Source organism: Tauraco erythrolophus, chromosome 3 (assembly GCF_009769465.1).
Source record: "Tauraco erythrolophus isolate bTauEry1 chromosome 3, bTauEry1.pri, whole genome shotgun sequence".
NCBI lineage: Eukaryota > Metazoa > Chordata > Aves > Musophagiformes > Musophagidae > Tauraco > Tauraco erythrolophus.
The window spans coordinates 89,996,535-90,009,199 of NC_141467.1; the positions used below are offsets into that span (position 1 = coordinate 89,996,535).

At 44.3% G+C, this 12,665-nt stretch overlaps 1 protein-coding gene across 1 annotated transcript in view; it reads right to left on the reverse strand.

The window, feature by feature from the left end:
- Positions 1-12,665, reverse strand: part of EXT1 (exostosin glycosyltransferase 1) — a 185,352-nt gene that overhangs the window by 21,228 nt on the left and 151,459 nt on the right. The window contains 2 exon segments of the mRNA XM_086609534.1: positions 3,577-3,684; positions 6,956-7,049. Of these exon segments, the coding sequence (XP_086465660.1) occupies positions 3,577-3,684; positions 6,956-7,049 (202 nt within the window).

A 12,665-nucleotide genomic window follows, 5' to 3' on the forward strand; every position in this document is an offset into this window, starting at 1 on the left:
GAGACACAACCCTTTATAACCTCTGGTACTGCATATATGATTTTTTTTTTTTTTTTAATTCCACTTTCTCTTAGTTTTCGGTTGCTTTATAGTAGAAAAGCTCCCCCTCCACAGTGCTGTGGCGTGGCACATTAAGGAGCTCCTCCATACATCCCGCGTGCACAAAGCTTTTCAGGGACTAGCATTTTAACAAACTAGCACCTGCAGGTCTTCAGAGTCCAATAATAACCCCCACTCTCACAGTATATTAACGGGATCTGGAATTGCACTTACCACAGCATGGCGGCACTAAGTGTCCTAAGGAAAACATTGCAACATCTTACATAAGACTCCACTTTCTGGGAGCCTGTGGATCAAATCACATTTTACTAATTACTGTGGGTGGAAGGAATAATGTCTCCCACACCACCTGTTACTCACAAGGGAAAACACTGCTGCTTCTTTCCCCTCTCCATTAAATCAACATGTTAATTCTGGTGTAAGTTGCCTTAAAAGTAGAACCCAAATTGTCCTGCTGCAATGCTTTGCCTTTAAACTGCTCACTGGATCAGAAGGGAAGGGCTTCACTTCTATGTCTTCCCTCATTCCCAAGTCCCTCTTCCACACTGGAGGGAAACCGATGTACGAACGTGTCATTGTTTAACTTAGGACCTTGACCAAGGCCTCCAGCACACCACTTTGACAATGAAAATTGACATTATCAAGGGAATTTAACTGCCATTTTCTTCAATTACAAGGGCTATTCACAGCATCAGAGAGGCATCTAGGATATGTTCCTGATCTGTGTTCATTTTTTCTAGGAATGAAGAATTGTGCTTTTGCACCTACTTTTTTGTGATTTCAAATTAGGCCACCTTCTTCTCAGACACTCGTTTCTCATAAATCTTTTACCTAAGTCGTTAGCTGTAAAAGCATATACCTGGGCTGTGTCTTGTTTTTGGTACATCCCAGCTCCTTCTGAAGTGTACCTGCATTCTACCACATCCCGCCCCTTCCTGACCATAACACTTTGCTTATACCTAAAATAATAAGAGGTGGTGGTAATTGTTATTTGCTTTCACATGCTCCTGAATCAAATGATTTCACATGAAACATTTTCCTGAAGAAAATTTGAGATGTTAAGAATGTATATGCAAAAAATTTCCACCAGAATCAGTAAATTCTTTACTGCATTGTTTGCACCCAGGTCTGGACCCTGTGTCCAACAGGACCATGGCTCCACAGGGTGCAGTGACAGATGGGACAATCTCTGCGCTCTGAAGTCTTCATCTCTTCGACGTTCATCTTAGAGACACTGCTAACTATAATAAAGCATTTGAGCTTTTAAAGGAGTTACTACTACAGCAAGGTGGAACAGAAGAAAATGGTCAGACTGTTGAAAATGGTACTTTACATTCCTCCGCTATGGGCTCTTTAGGTAAAACACAGGACTTTAGGTAAAATATTCCCTGCAAAACAAATATGAAAGACAGAAGCTAAAAACATGTATTAGCACATTCTTTTCTAACTGATCATGTCACTATTCCACAATGGTAAATAATTGCATCAAATTTCATCTTTTGAGGTGAATATTCTTTCTTTTCATTACTTTTCCATTAAGTTCCAGTAAGTAGAGGGATAATGAACATTACCTGTTCCAGCTGTACACAGATGTGTATTAATCACACCTGGGATTGTTATCAACAGCAAACCCATGATCAAAGTCACTTTACAGTGGTGATATGGCATTTTTTCTATAAACTCATTCATTTCATCGCATTATGTGCAACCTTGCGTGCGTGTGCATATGTGTGTGAGCAAGAAATAAAATCAATACTCATTCCCAACGATGCTTTTTGAAAGGGAAGGCTGCTCTGACTGTGAAGGTTACTGCAAGAAGTTAAGATTTTACAGATCACACCGTGCCTGCGAGCGCTGGCAAACACAGTGCCAAGGTTAAAAAAAAAGTCTTGGTGCCTGCTCCGTTACTACAGCTGGAAGGAAAAAGCAGAGCTCCCATTTTAACTGCATTTGCCTATTAGTTATTAATCTACTTGTCCAGAAAGACAGGTGGGGAAAATGATGTATTAATAGTAATCTGGTAGGATTACACTGGAATTATTAGAACTGGATGACATCTTAATAAAAGGTCATTTCAGCAATAAGTAGGGGGAAGGGAAAAACCACCCTGCACAAATAAATGCAGAAAGGCTGGATTAAGCTCTCCCAGTGCTGTGATGGGGAGAATATGCAAATAAAAACATCCGAGCTGCTCTCAAACAGGAAATGAAAAACTGTAACACAACAAAAACATTTCCCAGAGCAGACATTCAGGCCCTCTGCCAGCTCTTTAAAAACACTGTTAATAACGGTGCAGTAGCTGTTCAATATGGAAGCAGCTGTGAAGAGAACGAATGGCGTGTTACCGGAAAGCATGAAGATCAGCAAATTATTAGTATTTAAAGAGAGAAATAATAGAGAGAAATAATTTTGCTCAAAAAATGTGCTGTCCACAGAAGCAAAAATCAAATGGCCCTTTTATATTTGCAGCTTATGTTACATTAAGGAGAACAGGCAGCATTTTGCAAGGCTTGCTAGGCCACCTCTTCACAAGTATTTACTTCTTCAGACATGTAAATAGGCATCTAATGAGATTTTTGAAGGTACTTTATTTTTGGGGTGCCAAGACACATGTACCTTTGAAGGCCTCTCTCCATGGATGAAAAAAGCTTGCCACTTTGGAAATGAGTTAAATTCAACTATAAAAACTGCCTCTCTTAGTGGCCTCTTAGTGGCTATTCCAGGTCTCGTGGATGTCAGCTTCACACTGGGCAATGGCACTTTATCAAATGCTACTTCGGGAAAATCAATTTTTCAAGAACTTTTTCTAACATCAACTTCTCCATATACTTTACAGAATGCATTTAGACTATGAAACCCACTAGGGAAACAGAAGAAAAAAAAACCTAGTGGAGCTAAAACCAAAGTAGATGCTGAAGGTAGCAGGGAATTTCTAACTTCTCAGCTTGCTTTTGTTCTGTGCTCTCAAGGAGATTAACAATGTGACACGAACACTGCTTCAGAAAGCACCGTTACATGCTCCAGACATCAGAAAAGGGACAGATTCTGCCTCCCACAAAAATGTTAGGTGGTAACTTCTGCCTGAGAAAATGCCTGCTTTCCTGATCAGTCCCTTCACTACCTGCCAGCCAGACACACACCCTGACGATAAACTATTTCTGAAGGACTAGAGCAGAACCTGCCTTCAAATGGTTTCTCTCTCATCACAGCACCCAGCCCAGAACGGTTCTGCCTCAGAGAGGCATCCAGGTGCTCCACACCAGAAGAGATTTCACGCTTTTAGGAAAAATAAAAGTCTCCTGCGTTTACGAATGTGGCCTTGTGGCTGCAATGACCTTCAGGTCAAAAAATGAATGATGTCATATTAAATGAGTTCATAGCTGCTGTGACACAGACAATCCCTTCACGATAAAAATTCTTTTACAGCCCTGACCTTTTGGATTCATCTTCCCCATCCATTTAGACGGCGGCAGCAATAATCAACTGATCTGCTGAAGGCCACGGTCTTTTTCTTACCTGTAATAACAATCTCTCATCGCCTATGACGGCAGCTTGGTTCCAATCAATCACTTCCGAGAACGGCAACTCCCATCCATTGCTGAGCATAACTGGGACGCAGGCAGCCTGCACGCACACAGAGGCATGGCACTCGTTAGAATCCGATAATTCATAGAATTATAGAATCATAGAATGGCATAGGCTGGAAGGGACCTTAGAGATCATCTAATCCAACCTCCCTGTCATGGGCAGGGACGCCTCTCAACTAGATCAGGCTACTCAAGGCTCCATCCAACCTGGCCTTGAACGCCTCCAGGGAGGGGCATCCACAACTTCTCTGGGCAATTTATTCCAAAGTCTCACCACCCCGTACTGAAGAATTTCTTCCTAAGATCTAATTTAAATCTGTTCTCCTTCAACTTAAACCCATTTCCCCTTGTCCTATCAGTGGACACTCTTGTTAAAAGTCCCTCCCCAGCCTTCCTGTAGGTTCCCTTCAGGTATTGGAAGGCAGCTATTAGGTCCCCCCGAAGTCTTCTCTTTTCAAGGCTGAACAATCCCAGCTCCCGCAACCTGTCCTCGTAGCAGAGGTGCTCCAGCCCCTGGATCATCATTGTGGCCCTCCTCTGAACACGCTTCAACAAGTCTATGTCTCTCTTATGGGGGGGACACCAGAACTCGATGCAGTATTTGAATTAGGGCAAGCTTTGAGGTTTGGACCAATGTCATGACTGTTGTTTTCTGCACAAGCTCTGAGCCAGCTCTCATGAAGGTGGTCAGGAGAGGCAACTTGGCAAAGAACACCAGAAGCCAGAGGCCATCGGAAGGCAGCCCAAATTTTTACAGTTTTCCATTTTGTCCTTACTCATATTCACTGAAAGGTGGGGTTTGCATGGAGAGTGGCATTGGAAATCTGGTGCTTAGCCTGCAGGTGAGGGCAGAACCGTTAAAATGCTGCAGATGTAACACCAGAGAATTTAATGCAAAATGATGGCCTCCCTCGCTGCTTTGTGAACCATTCAGCAGGGAGCTAACTCCCTCAATTTTTGTAATATGTCACAAGACAACCCTACAGAAAATATGCATCATATTTAATTCCAGAGCACTTTTTCCACAAAGGAGGAGTGAATTCCCTATCGTGTTTGACATCAACTCTCCAAACAGAGGCAACTGCAAAGACACAACTCATCTGTCATCACCTGTCTACAAAAATAGGAATTGCTTTCTGTCTTAAAACAAACAAAAAGCGTACACATTTAGTATCTATTTCGTACCAGTATGATCTGTCTGAATTATTTAATCTTTTACGAGTTGCACAAGTTCCTCTGCACAGACAGCAAGTTTGCAAATATTCAGTAAATAAGGCAGTTATTTCCATAAATAAATGATCGCCACTATGTTCTGGTCAGCCAGATCATGACATAAGATCCAAACCAAAAGCCTCCTGATGTGATGCAAGAACCTATTACCAGAGGACCTGCCTCGAGCCTGTGCTCTGGTTCAGTTTCTTTTGGGTTAAGCCAAGCTTAAGCGCTCTGAATTTGGTCCAGACTGGGGTCAGTGCCTCCTGTACCTCGCAAAAGATGGTATAAAGGGGAACCTTTCAGACCACTGTGCCTTCCTTGGTAACATGTATTACACACAGGACCTTAGACTGGTCAAGTCTATGTATTACAGCCGCGTTCATAATGTGTAAAGAACTGTGATCTTCTCTAAGGAAATGACATTAGTGCATGAAAAATGCCACCAAAAAACACTTAGCAGTGTGTTTTCATGTTTAAAACATTCCACTAATGTCGATTACATCTTTCAACATGTCCTGGAGCCAGACAGAAATTGGGAATTCATCATAATCAGCCGTATACTGCTGCTAGCCTGCTAGGAAAATCCTCAATGCCTGCATTTTATCATCATCAACCTGGAGCCTCCAAGTTCTGCACAGCGAGGTACACTCCCTGCTTTCTTCTCTTGAGATGATCTATCACTTGTGACCCAGTCAAGAAAAGAGCTGAGCAGTGCACTTCATGAGGATCTGAAATGACTCGTCATCCCAAATAAGCCAGTCCCACATCCTTCTCCAAAGAGGCTGGAGAGGGAACAGCACTTTGCAGGCTATTAATCTTCTCCTGAGTAGGAGCAAAGAAGTACGTGACAGTCCAGAATTGGGATCTCAAATGTGACAGTAGGTGTAGGGTTCAGTGGTTAAACCTGTGCCCAGCACATTTGAGATGCTCTGAGGCATCCAAGATACCCATCCAAGGCCGGCAGACATGATGCAGCACCTACCGGAGACCTTCTAGAGAAGCAGCAGAAAGCCAGAACGGTACCCCTGGGCTTCTAAATGACATTATATACTTCTGCTTAGTACCTGAATCCTGCTCTGCATGGCAGTAAACAATACTCTTTAATAGCAGCTGGGACATTTTGTGATTGATGAAGAAAAGCGATGTGACGCTATTCATTAACAGCTTTACTGCCAATGCTGCGATGCTTCCCAAATGGCAAAAGGACACCTGGAGGCAGGACCCTGTAAAGTGTCATCTCACTGACACCAAGAAGCGCCTCAGCATCCCCTTCCCTTCACTCCAGCCCCCATGCAAGTCCAGATGCCAGTCCCAGAGAGGAGCTGCAGCATCTCCCAAGATGCTCTGTATGGCTGACTGAAGATCCACGACCCCAGGGCTGAGCTGATGCTTGCCAAAATAAAGGTCACACTGGCTGCAGCCAGGGTAGGTCCGGGTCAGGCTCGATCACCGTGCTGCCAAACCCCACTGCCACAGGGGCTCAGGAGCCCCTTTGCACCGCCCTGTGCTGCTGGTCAACAGCAAAAAACGGAAATCATTAACCAAAACGCTTTTAAAAGGAGAAGGGGATTCAGGTGCCATCCCAGGCACATTGTAGCACCCTGAGCTCAGCCTATATCCACTTCCATGTGAAGCTTCCATCTGCGGCTTTACAACCTCCAAGCCACCTTTGGCATGTTCAGCAAGCACGGTGGCAAGACAGGCAATGCATAAGCAGGCCTGTTTCGGCTAAGTGAAAACAAAAAGCTGTTTTTACTGCCCCAGGGCTTACTTGTAGAGGCCTGTGACTCCCATGGGAAGTCTCACAGCTTGACAAAATACTGCTCTAAACCAGTCCAACCTCTCAGCCCCACCACATCCAGGGAAACTCTTTTCCTGGAGGTAACGCAATTCAACCTTCAGATGAGCTCAGTGCTCAGCCCCTCCTGGGAAGAAGCTGCCAATTGCTCCAGAAGTATGAAGAGAAGCTTTCGCAAAGTGGATTACTGTCCACTAGGGAAATGAAACACATTTCCCTCCCTCCTCCCCACCTCCTCGCTGTTGCACGCTGAATTGTGGCCAGCATAGCCGATGCTTTAAACTGCAGCTCTTACCTGCAAGGCTTCCAGAAACCTGAAAGAGCCAAGCCTGCGGCCACGGGGAACCAGACAGAAAGTGGCATTGTGCAGCATTTCACGGTAATCATACCTAACAAGAACAGGGGAGAAAAGAGAAAATTCAATTAGCGCCGAGTTCTAGAGTAACTGGGCGTGAAAATGCAAACAGCTGTTGAGACACATCTGGATAAAATCATCTCCGACCAAGACCGCTCACCACCAGGTTAACTAGCTCTCTCCGTGCACGTGCACGTGCGTGTCAGCCGTCTCCCCGCTCCTTTTTGCTCATTCTAAGGAGCAATCACCATGGGAGAGAGCTGGAGAGTGTGGCAATGAAACTGAGAATGAAGGAAATCCTTTTGCCTTTGCAATAATTAGGCATTTCTATATAAACAGGCGTGCGTGAGTTCTAACGATAAACTTGTATTAGATATTTTGATACCCAAAGTATCGTTGTGGCACTTCTGTGACCCGGATTTCTATTCAGATTTAGTCAATGGTATGCACGAGTGTGTCCATTTCTGCATAGGAGGTTCGTACAGAGCAAAATATTCAAAGTATGCCAAAGGAATCTCCACTTATCAAGTAGGCATTAAAAAACAGAGGGGAGTGGGGTGGGTTCACAATGACTCACTTGGTGGTTATTGTCAAGTGTGGTGAGAGGGATAAACTTCCACATTTTGGCAATTAACCACATAGCTGCAATGACCCCTGCTCCTCCAAATTAAAACTTTAAGTGCTTATAGACACTCCTGTTTTTTTTTTCCGATTCCCTCAATCACCTCAAAACCATTTACCAAAACCACACATCAAATCCTAACAGTTTCCAGCCTGTCATTAGCTAATTGTACTTCTGGCAAACCCAGGGAACTGTGAATGGCACCGACCTCATATGAGACAAAAGAATCCAGATTAAACGCCCTCTGTTCTCCAGAGTGTCCTGGCCTCTGCAGACAGATGTTATTTTGACAGTAACTTGTGGCATTGAAATTTTTGAACACTAATAATCTAATTTAACCATAGTCTGCAAGCAGAGCAGGTTGTTTTTTTTTTTAATGTGTGTATATGTGTACGCATATACATATGTATATGATTACATTTTATACATAAAAAAAGTCCGGATCTACGTTTGTATTCTCACACAGGCCAGACAGATGGGAGTAAGCCAATTTTCAATTATAAGTTCCCTCTTTAGGAAGAGACATCTTGCAAAGGCCCATTTGCTTAAACAAGCGTGTATAGCTAATTTGCACAAGAAAAGGTCACTGTGAATGGATTAAGATTATCTCCACTGAGAGTAAAATAAAAACCCTCCTTGCATTAATTAAAACTACAAAACAGACTTCAAAGTACTTTTTTTTTCCTTTTTTTTCCTAAATCATATCTCAACTGTGGTTAAAATACATATATACATGTTCCATGTGAGTGGCAGCAATTTCTTTTTCTCTGTGCGGGATATTGATTGGCAGCCATGTCCCGGCTCACCAGCCAGCAGTGACACAGCACACGGGGGAAAATATTAGGAAATTGGAATACAAAAAAAATAAAAGAAGTTGCCATTTTTAAGCATTCCTTTTTTACATACTGAGAGGTCTGAGGCTCATGGCTTTCACTGTATATTGTGTGACAGAAAATGTTAATAAACACCAAAAATAGAAAACCCCGTAGGGCTAGAATACGCCAATCAGCAGTCCCCATTAGCTAGCTAAATATGTAAAATCCTGTTAATACCCCGGAACATAACGATATCCACAAAACACTGATGGCAGAACCAGAACACAAAACAAAGTAGAGAATGAAGGGAGCACAAGTGAGCCCTCCATATGCCAGCAACGTCTGATGTTGGGCACCTTTCCTATCTAATCTGCTGATATTAGGATAGATTTACAAAGGAAAACAAAAAAAAACAAGAAAAGGATTTTGTTGATCATTTCCCACCTGGAAACCAGTTAGAGTCTTGCTGCCGTTTGTGCGTTTTAAAGCCTAACGCGTGATTTATTGCTGAGCTCTGGAATAGCACGGTTCATGGTCATCAAGCAATTTATCTACATCATACGTACACAGAGAGCCTCATCCTAACCTTGATGTATGGGCACAAAATTTCCACTCACTTCAGGGAGGGCCCGCAAATACAACAGGAGGAGACCCAGAGTAAAGCAATATCCGTCGAGAGCTGCTGCGGCAAATGAATTGCACCAAAGACTCTTCTCATGAACGAATTTCTCTGCAATTTTAACCCAAATGTTTTACAGTGACTCGACAAGATCTTTGAGCGCAGTGCTAGCGGACTGGTTTCCAGTTTAATCCCCCTCAGTGACCACTCCAGGATCAAGCATCTATTTGAAATCCTTAAAGACAAGGTGCTAATCTTTCTCCTACTAGTTTGTGGGTAGCATGCAAAGCAAGGGGGACACCCTGCCTTAGCCAAAAGACAGAAGACAGCCCAGTATGTTTAAACACAAATTCGGAAACGCCTTTCGCACAACACCTGTAGCCAGCCACAAACACATAAACATCTCTGTCGAGCTGCAAGCACAGCTTTGTAATTTGAAGCATCGCTTGCGGAGGAAATCATTTACATGTACCAAATAGCACTTCAGAGTTGAGTTTGCAGCAGGGACTCTTTCATGTTTTTCTCAGACTGCCAGGCAGCATTCGGAGGAGACCTCGGCCACAAAAATGTCACCTGGTGAATGAAGCTCCAGCCCACTGGCCATGGGAAGGACAGAGGGCTTCAGGGACACCCTCAGTTTCAGACTCCTTCCCGTTTGGCCCTGTAGGAACCACGCACGTAGGAGGAGGTTTGAGCTTTGCTGGTGTTTTGCCGGGGAGAGAAAATTGCTTATGTATGATTGGCATTTTTGTCCACATACACGTCTCACCTGAAAGCATCTCTGCACCTCCCTTAACTCTGACTCGAAATGCTCTCAGCAAAGTCAGAGAGATAATCTCTCTGATTAAAGGGAGTTATCTGAATTAAATCTTTGCCAGACTTGAAATTTCTCCTTCACTTGTCCAGGAAAGAAACGGGAGCTGGCACAGACATCCAGGAACAGCCTCTCAGCTACAGCAGGACACTTGTACATCAAGTACTGACCTGGCATCTATTGCAAATACCAGTGTCACATCAACAATGGGCTTGATTTCCCCACCATCTTCTCTGACTAATCTCAGCAAGACCTCAGGGAGGCAATGAAGTATTCTAACCCTGCTTGCAACTGGCGGAGGGGCCTTAAATTACAGAGAAAAGAGTTAAGTGTTTAGAAGAGGTGCTTCCAGAGCCTCCTCTTCTTCTTCTCCCCTGGCAATGGGGGTTACATCTGTTTTCAGAACTACTTATTTCCATTAGCCGGTAACAGCTGAGGATGGTAGGGAGATTTGTTACGGTCTTCCAGCTTGCATCACTCTGGTTTCGGCAAACCCGAAGCTGCCAGCTTGTGGGGACAGCTCAGCATTACCTGCCTATCCAGATGCTCTGGCTTTACTCAGCTACGGAGGTTTTTCAGGCTCCACTTGCACATGAGGAATCGGAGTGCCGACCAGCACCGTGAGGCACAAGCAGCCGGCCGGGTACTCCTTCCTCACCCATGCCGCTTCTGTGTCGCACTCCCAGAGCTTTCCTTTCCTTTCCTGTTGCCAGTTAGTCTTCCTGAGCATTTAGGAAAGCTTTGAGAAGAGTCCTCTGCTTTGCTCAGAGGGTATTTATTTCCAGAAAGCTCCTGGTTTCTACGTTAGAAAACTGCCAGGGAGTGGTGGAGGGGGCACATGCTTATTGCTCACATTCCTGTATTCCTTCGTTCTGCACGCTTGCGTGGAGGTAACATTTTACTGCCAATTTTAGGGTTGGCTTGGCCTGGGCCGCAGCTGCATCATTCAAACATGTTAAAATCCAAAATGCAGACGCTTTTAAAATGACAGTTGGGGCTTTATAACTAAAATGGCTCCAGATTTAACCCAAAGCTCGCGTCCCTCCGTAAGGATCACCAGTGTGTTTTATTAACTTTCAGGCTTCCTTCTGTAATGATTAAGTGCACCTTGTTCACAGCTAATACCTTTTTAGGCAGCATAAACAAATAGCTCTATTTGTAATCAATTCTAATTTATTCACACTTTAATTGAAATACCCCTCCCTGCTACCACCCATAGCTGAGAAAACATGTTCGGCCCCATCTATCACGCAGGTGTAAACACTGCAACGCCGTGCGGGCAATTATCCGAAGGAGAAACGCTGCTCGGCCAAATGCTCTTACCCTTTTAACTTCTTGATCCAACACATTGCTTCTGTCTTTCCCCACTCCCCTTTTTTTTTTCTTTCTGATGTGCCGACCTTGTCAGTCAGCACACGGATTAGTGGGCTGCTTGGGATTCCTGGTTCACCATTATCCCAAGGAGGCTGGGCAGGCTGCAGAGGCTCTGCAGTGACTAATCAGCCATGCCATACATTCCTTCTTACAGCTTAAGCATTTCCCCATGTCGCTACACTTAAGAGATTATAAACTACCCTGGGAAACATTTTCACTACCAATATTAATATGAACTATTTTTTCCCAAAGCCACATCGTCATCACCATCACCACTGATTGAAGAGAGATCTGAAAAGACGCTGGCTGTTTAGACCAGCAGATATGTCCAGCTACCCAGATGTAATGATTATCGTACTTTATCCAGCTATATGTCTCCTGTCACATAGGAATCACAAAGCAGTGTACATATTGTCTTATTTAATCTTCTGAACACTGATACGGGACACCATCACCATTCCCATTTCACAGAAGGAAAACCTGAGACAGACCTGGAAAACAGATGACTGGTGGCTTCTCTAGCAGCTAGACAGACCTTGGGAACGCTAACCTCAGCGTCCTCACCTGCCTCCCTCTTCTCCAGTGATAACGTCACTCACCGAAAACCAGCTGTACATCACGGCTATCAAAATTACGATGGAAATACAGGAGCAGAACCCAAACCAAATACAACAGGTTTAACCCAGCAGTACATATTTTAATGGTGTTGCATGTAATCCATCTTTTGGAAGATGCTGGAGCTCATCCTTGGCCGGGAGTATCAGCGCATACCGACATAGATGTCGAATAGGACCAGAGCTGGCTTTTTCTTTCCTGAGCCAAAAATTGCTATGGCACTTAACCAACTACGTCCAGGGCTCCCTCTCTGAATCTGCAAGCCCACAAACGCACCCTGCAACTTCCAGAAGTCTCCAGTCCAAGTGCTACAACAAAGGCAGATATTAAACACCTACAACGCAAGGCTAAATGGCGGAGTGTTTCCCAGTTTTCCAGTATATTACGTTTCAGCTATTAACCCATCGGCCAGTTTTCCATGTGTGGAGGCTTAATGCAGATGGCTCTGAACTACTGGCTGGAAAGCCTGAAAAGAAACCCACACTGTCACACGGAGCATCGCGTTGCTTGGTTTCCATTAAGGTACGCTGGCTTTTAAATAAACTGTCAAGTAAAACTTGGCATTGAAAACACCCAGCGAGTAACTGTCTTTGTAGAAGAGCTGACAGCTCAGCTGTGCGTCAGACAGATAGCTGCCCAAGACCGAGCTCGGAAGGCTCCACATCCCACTTGGAAGGGTGCCGTCGCCGCGAACTGCTTGCTTTGGGATTTACGGCTGCGCAATGCTTTGGGGTGATCTTAATGCCGGTTAACAGGCTACTGGCTGGCAGTTCATCTCCCTCTCCGCAAGC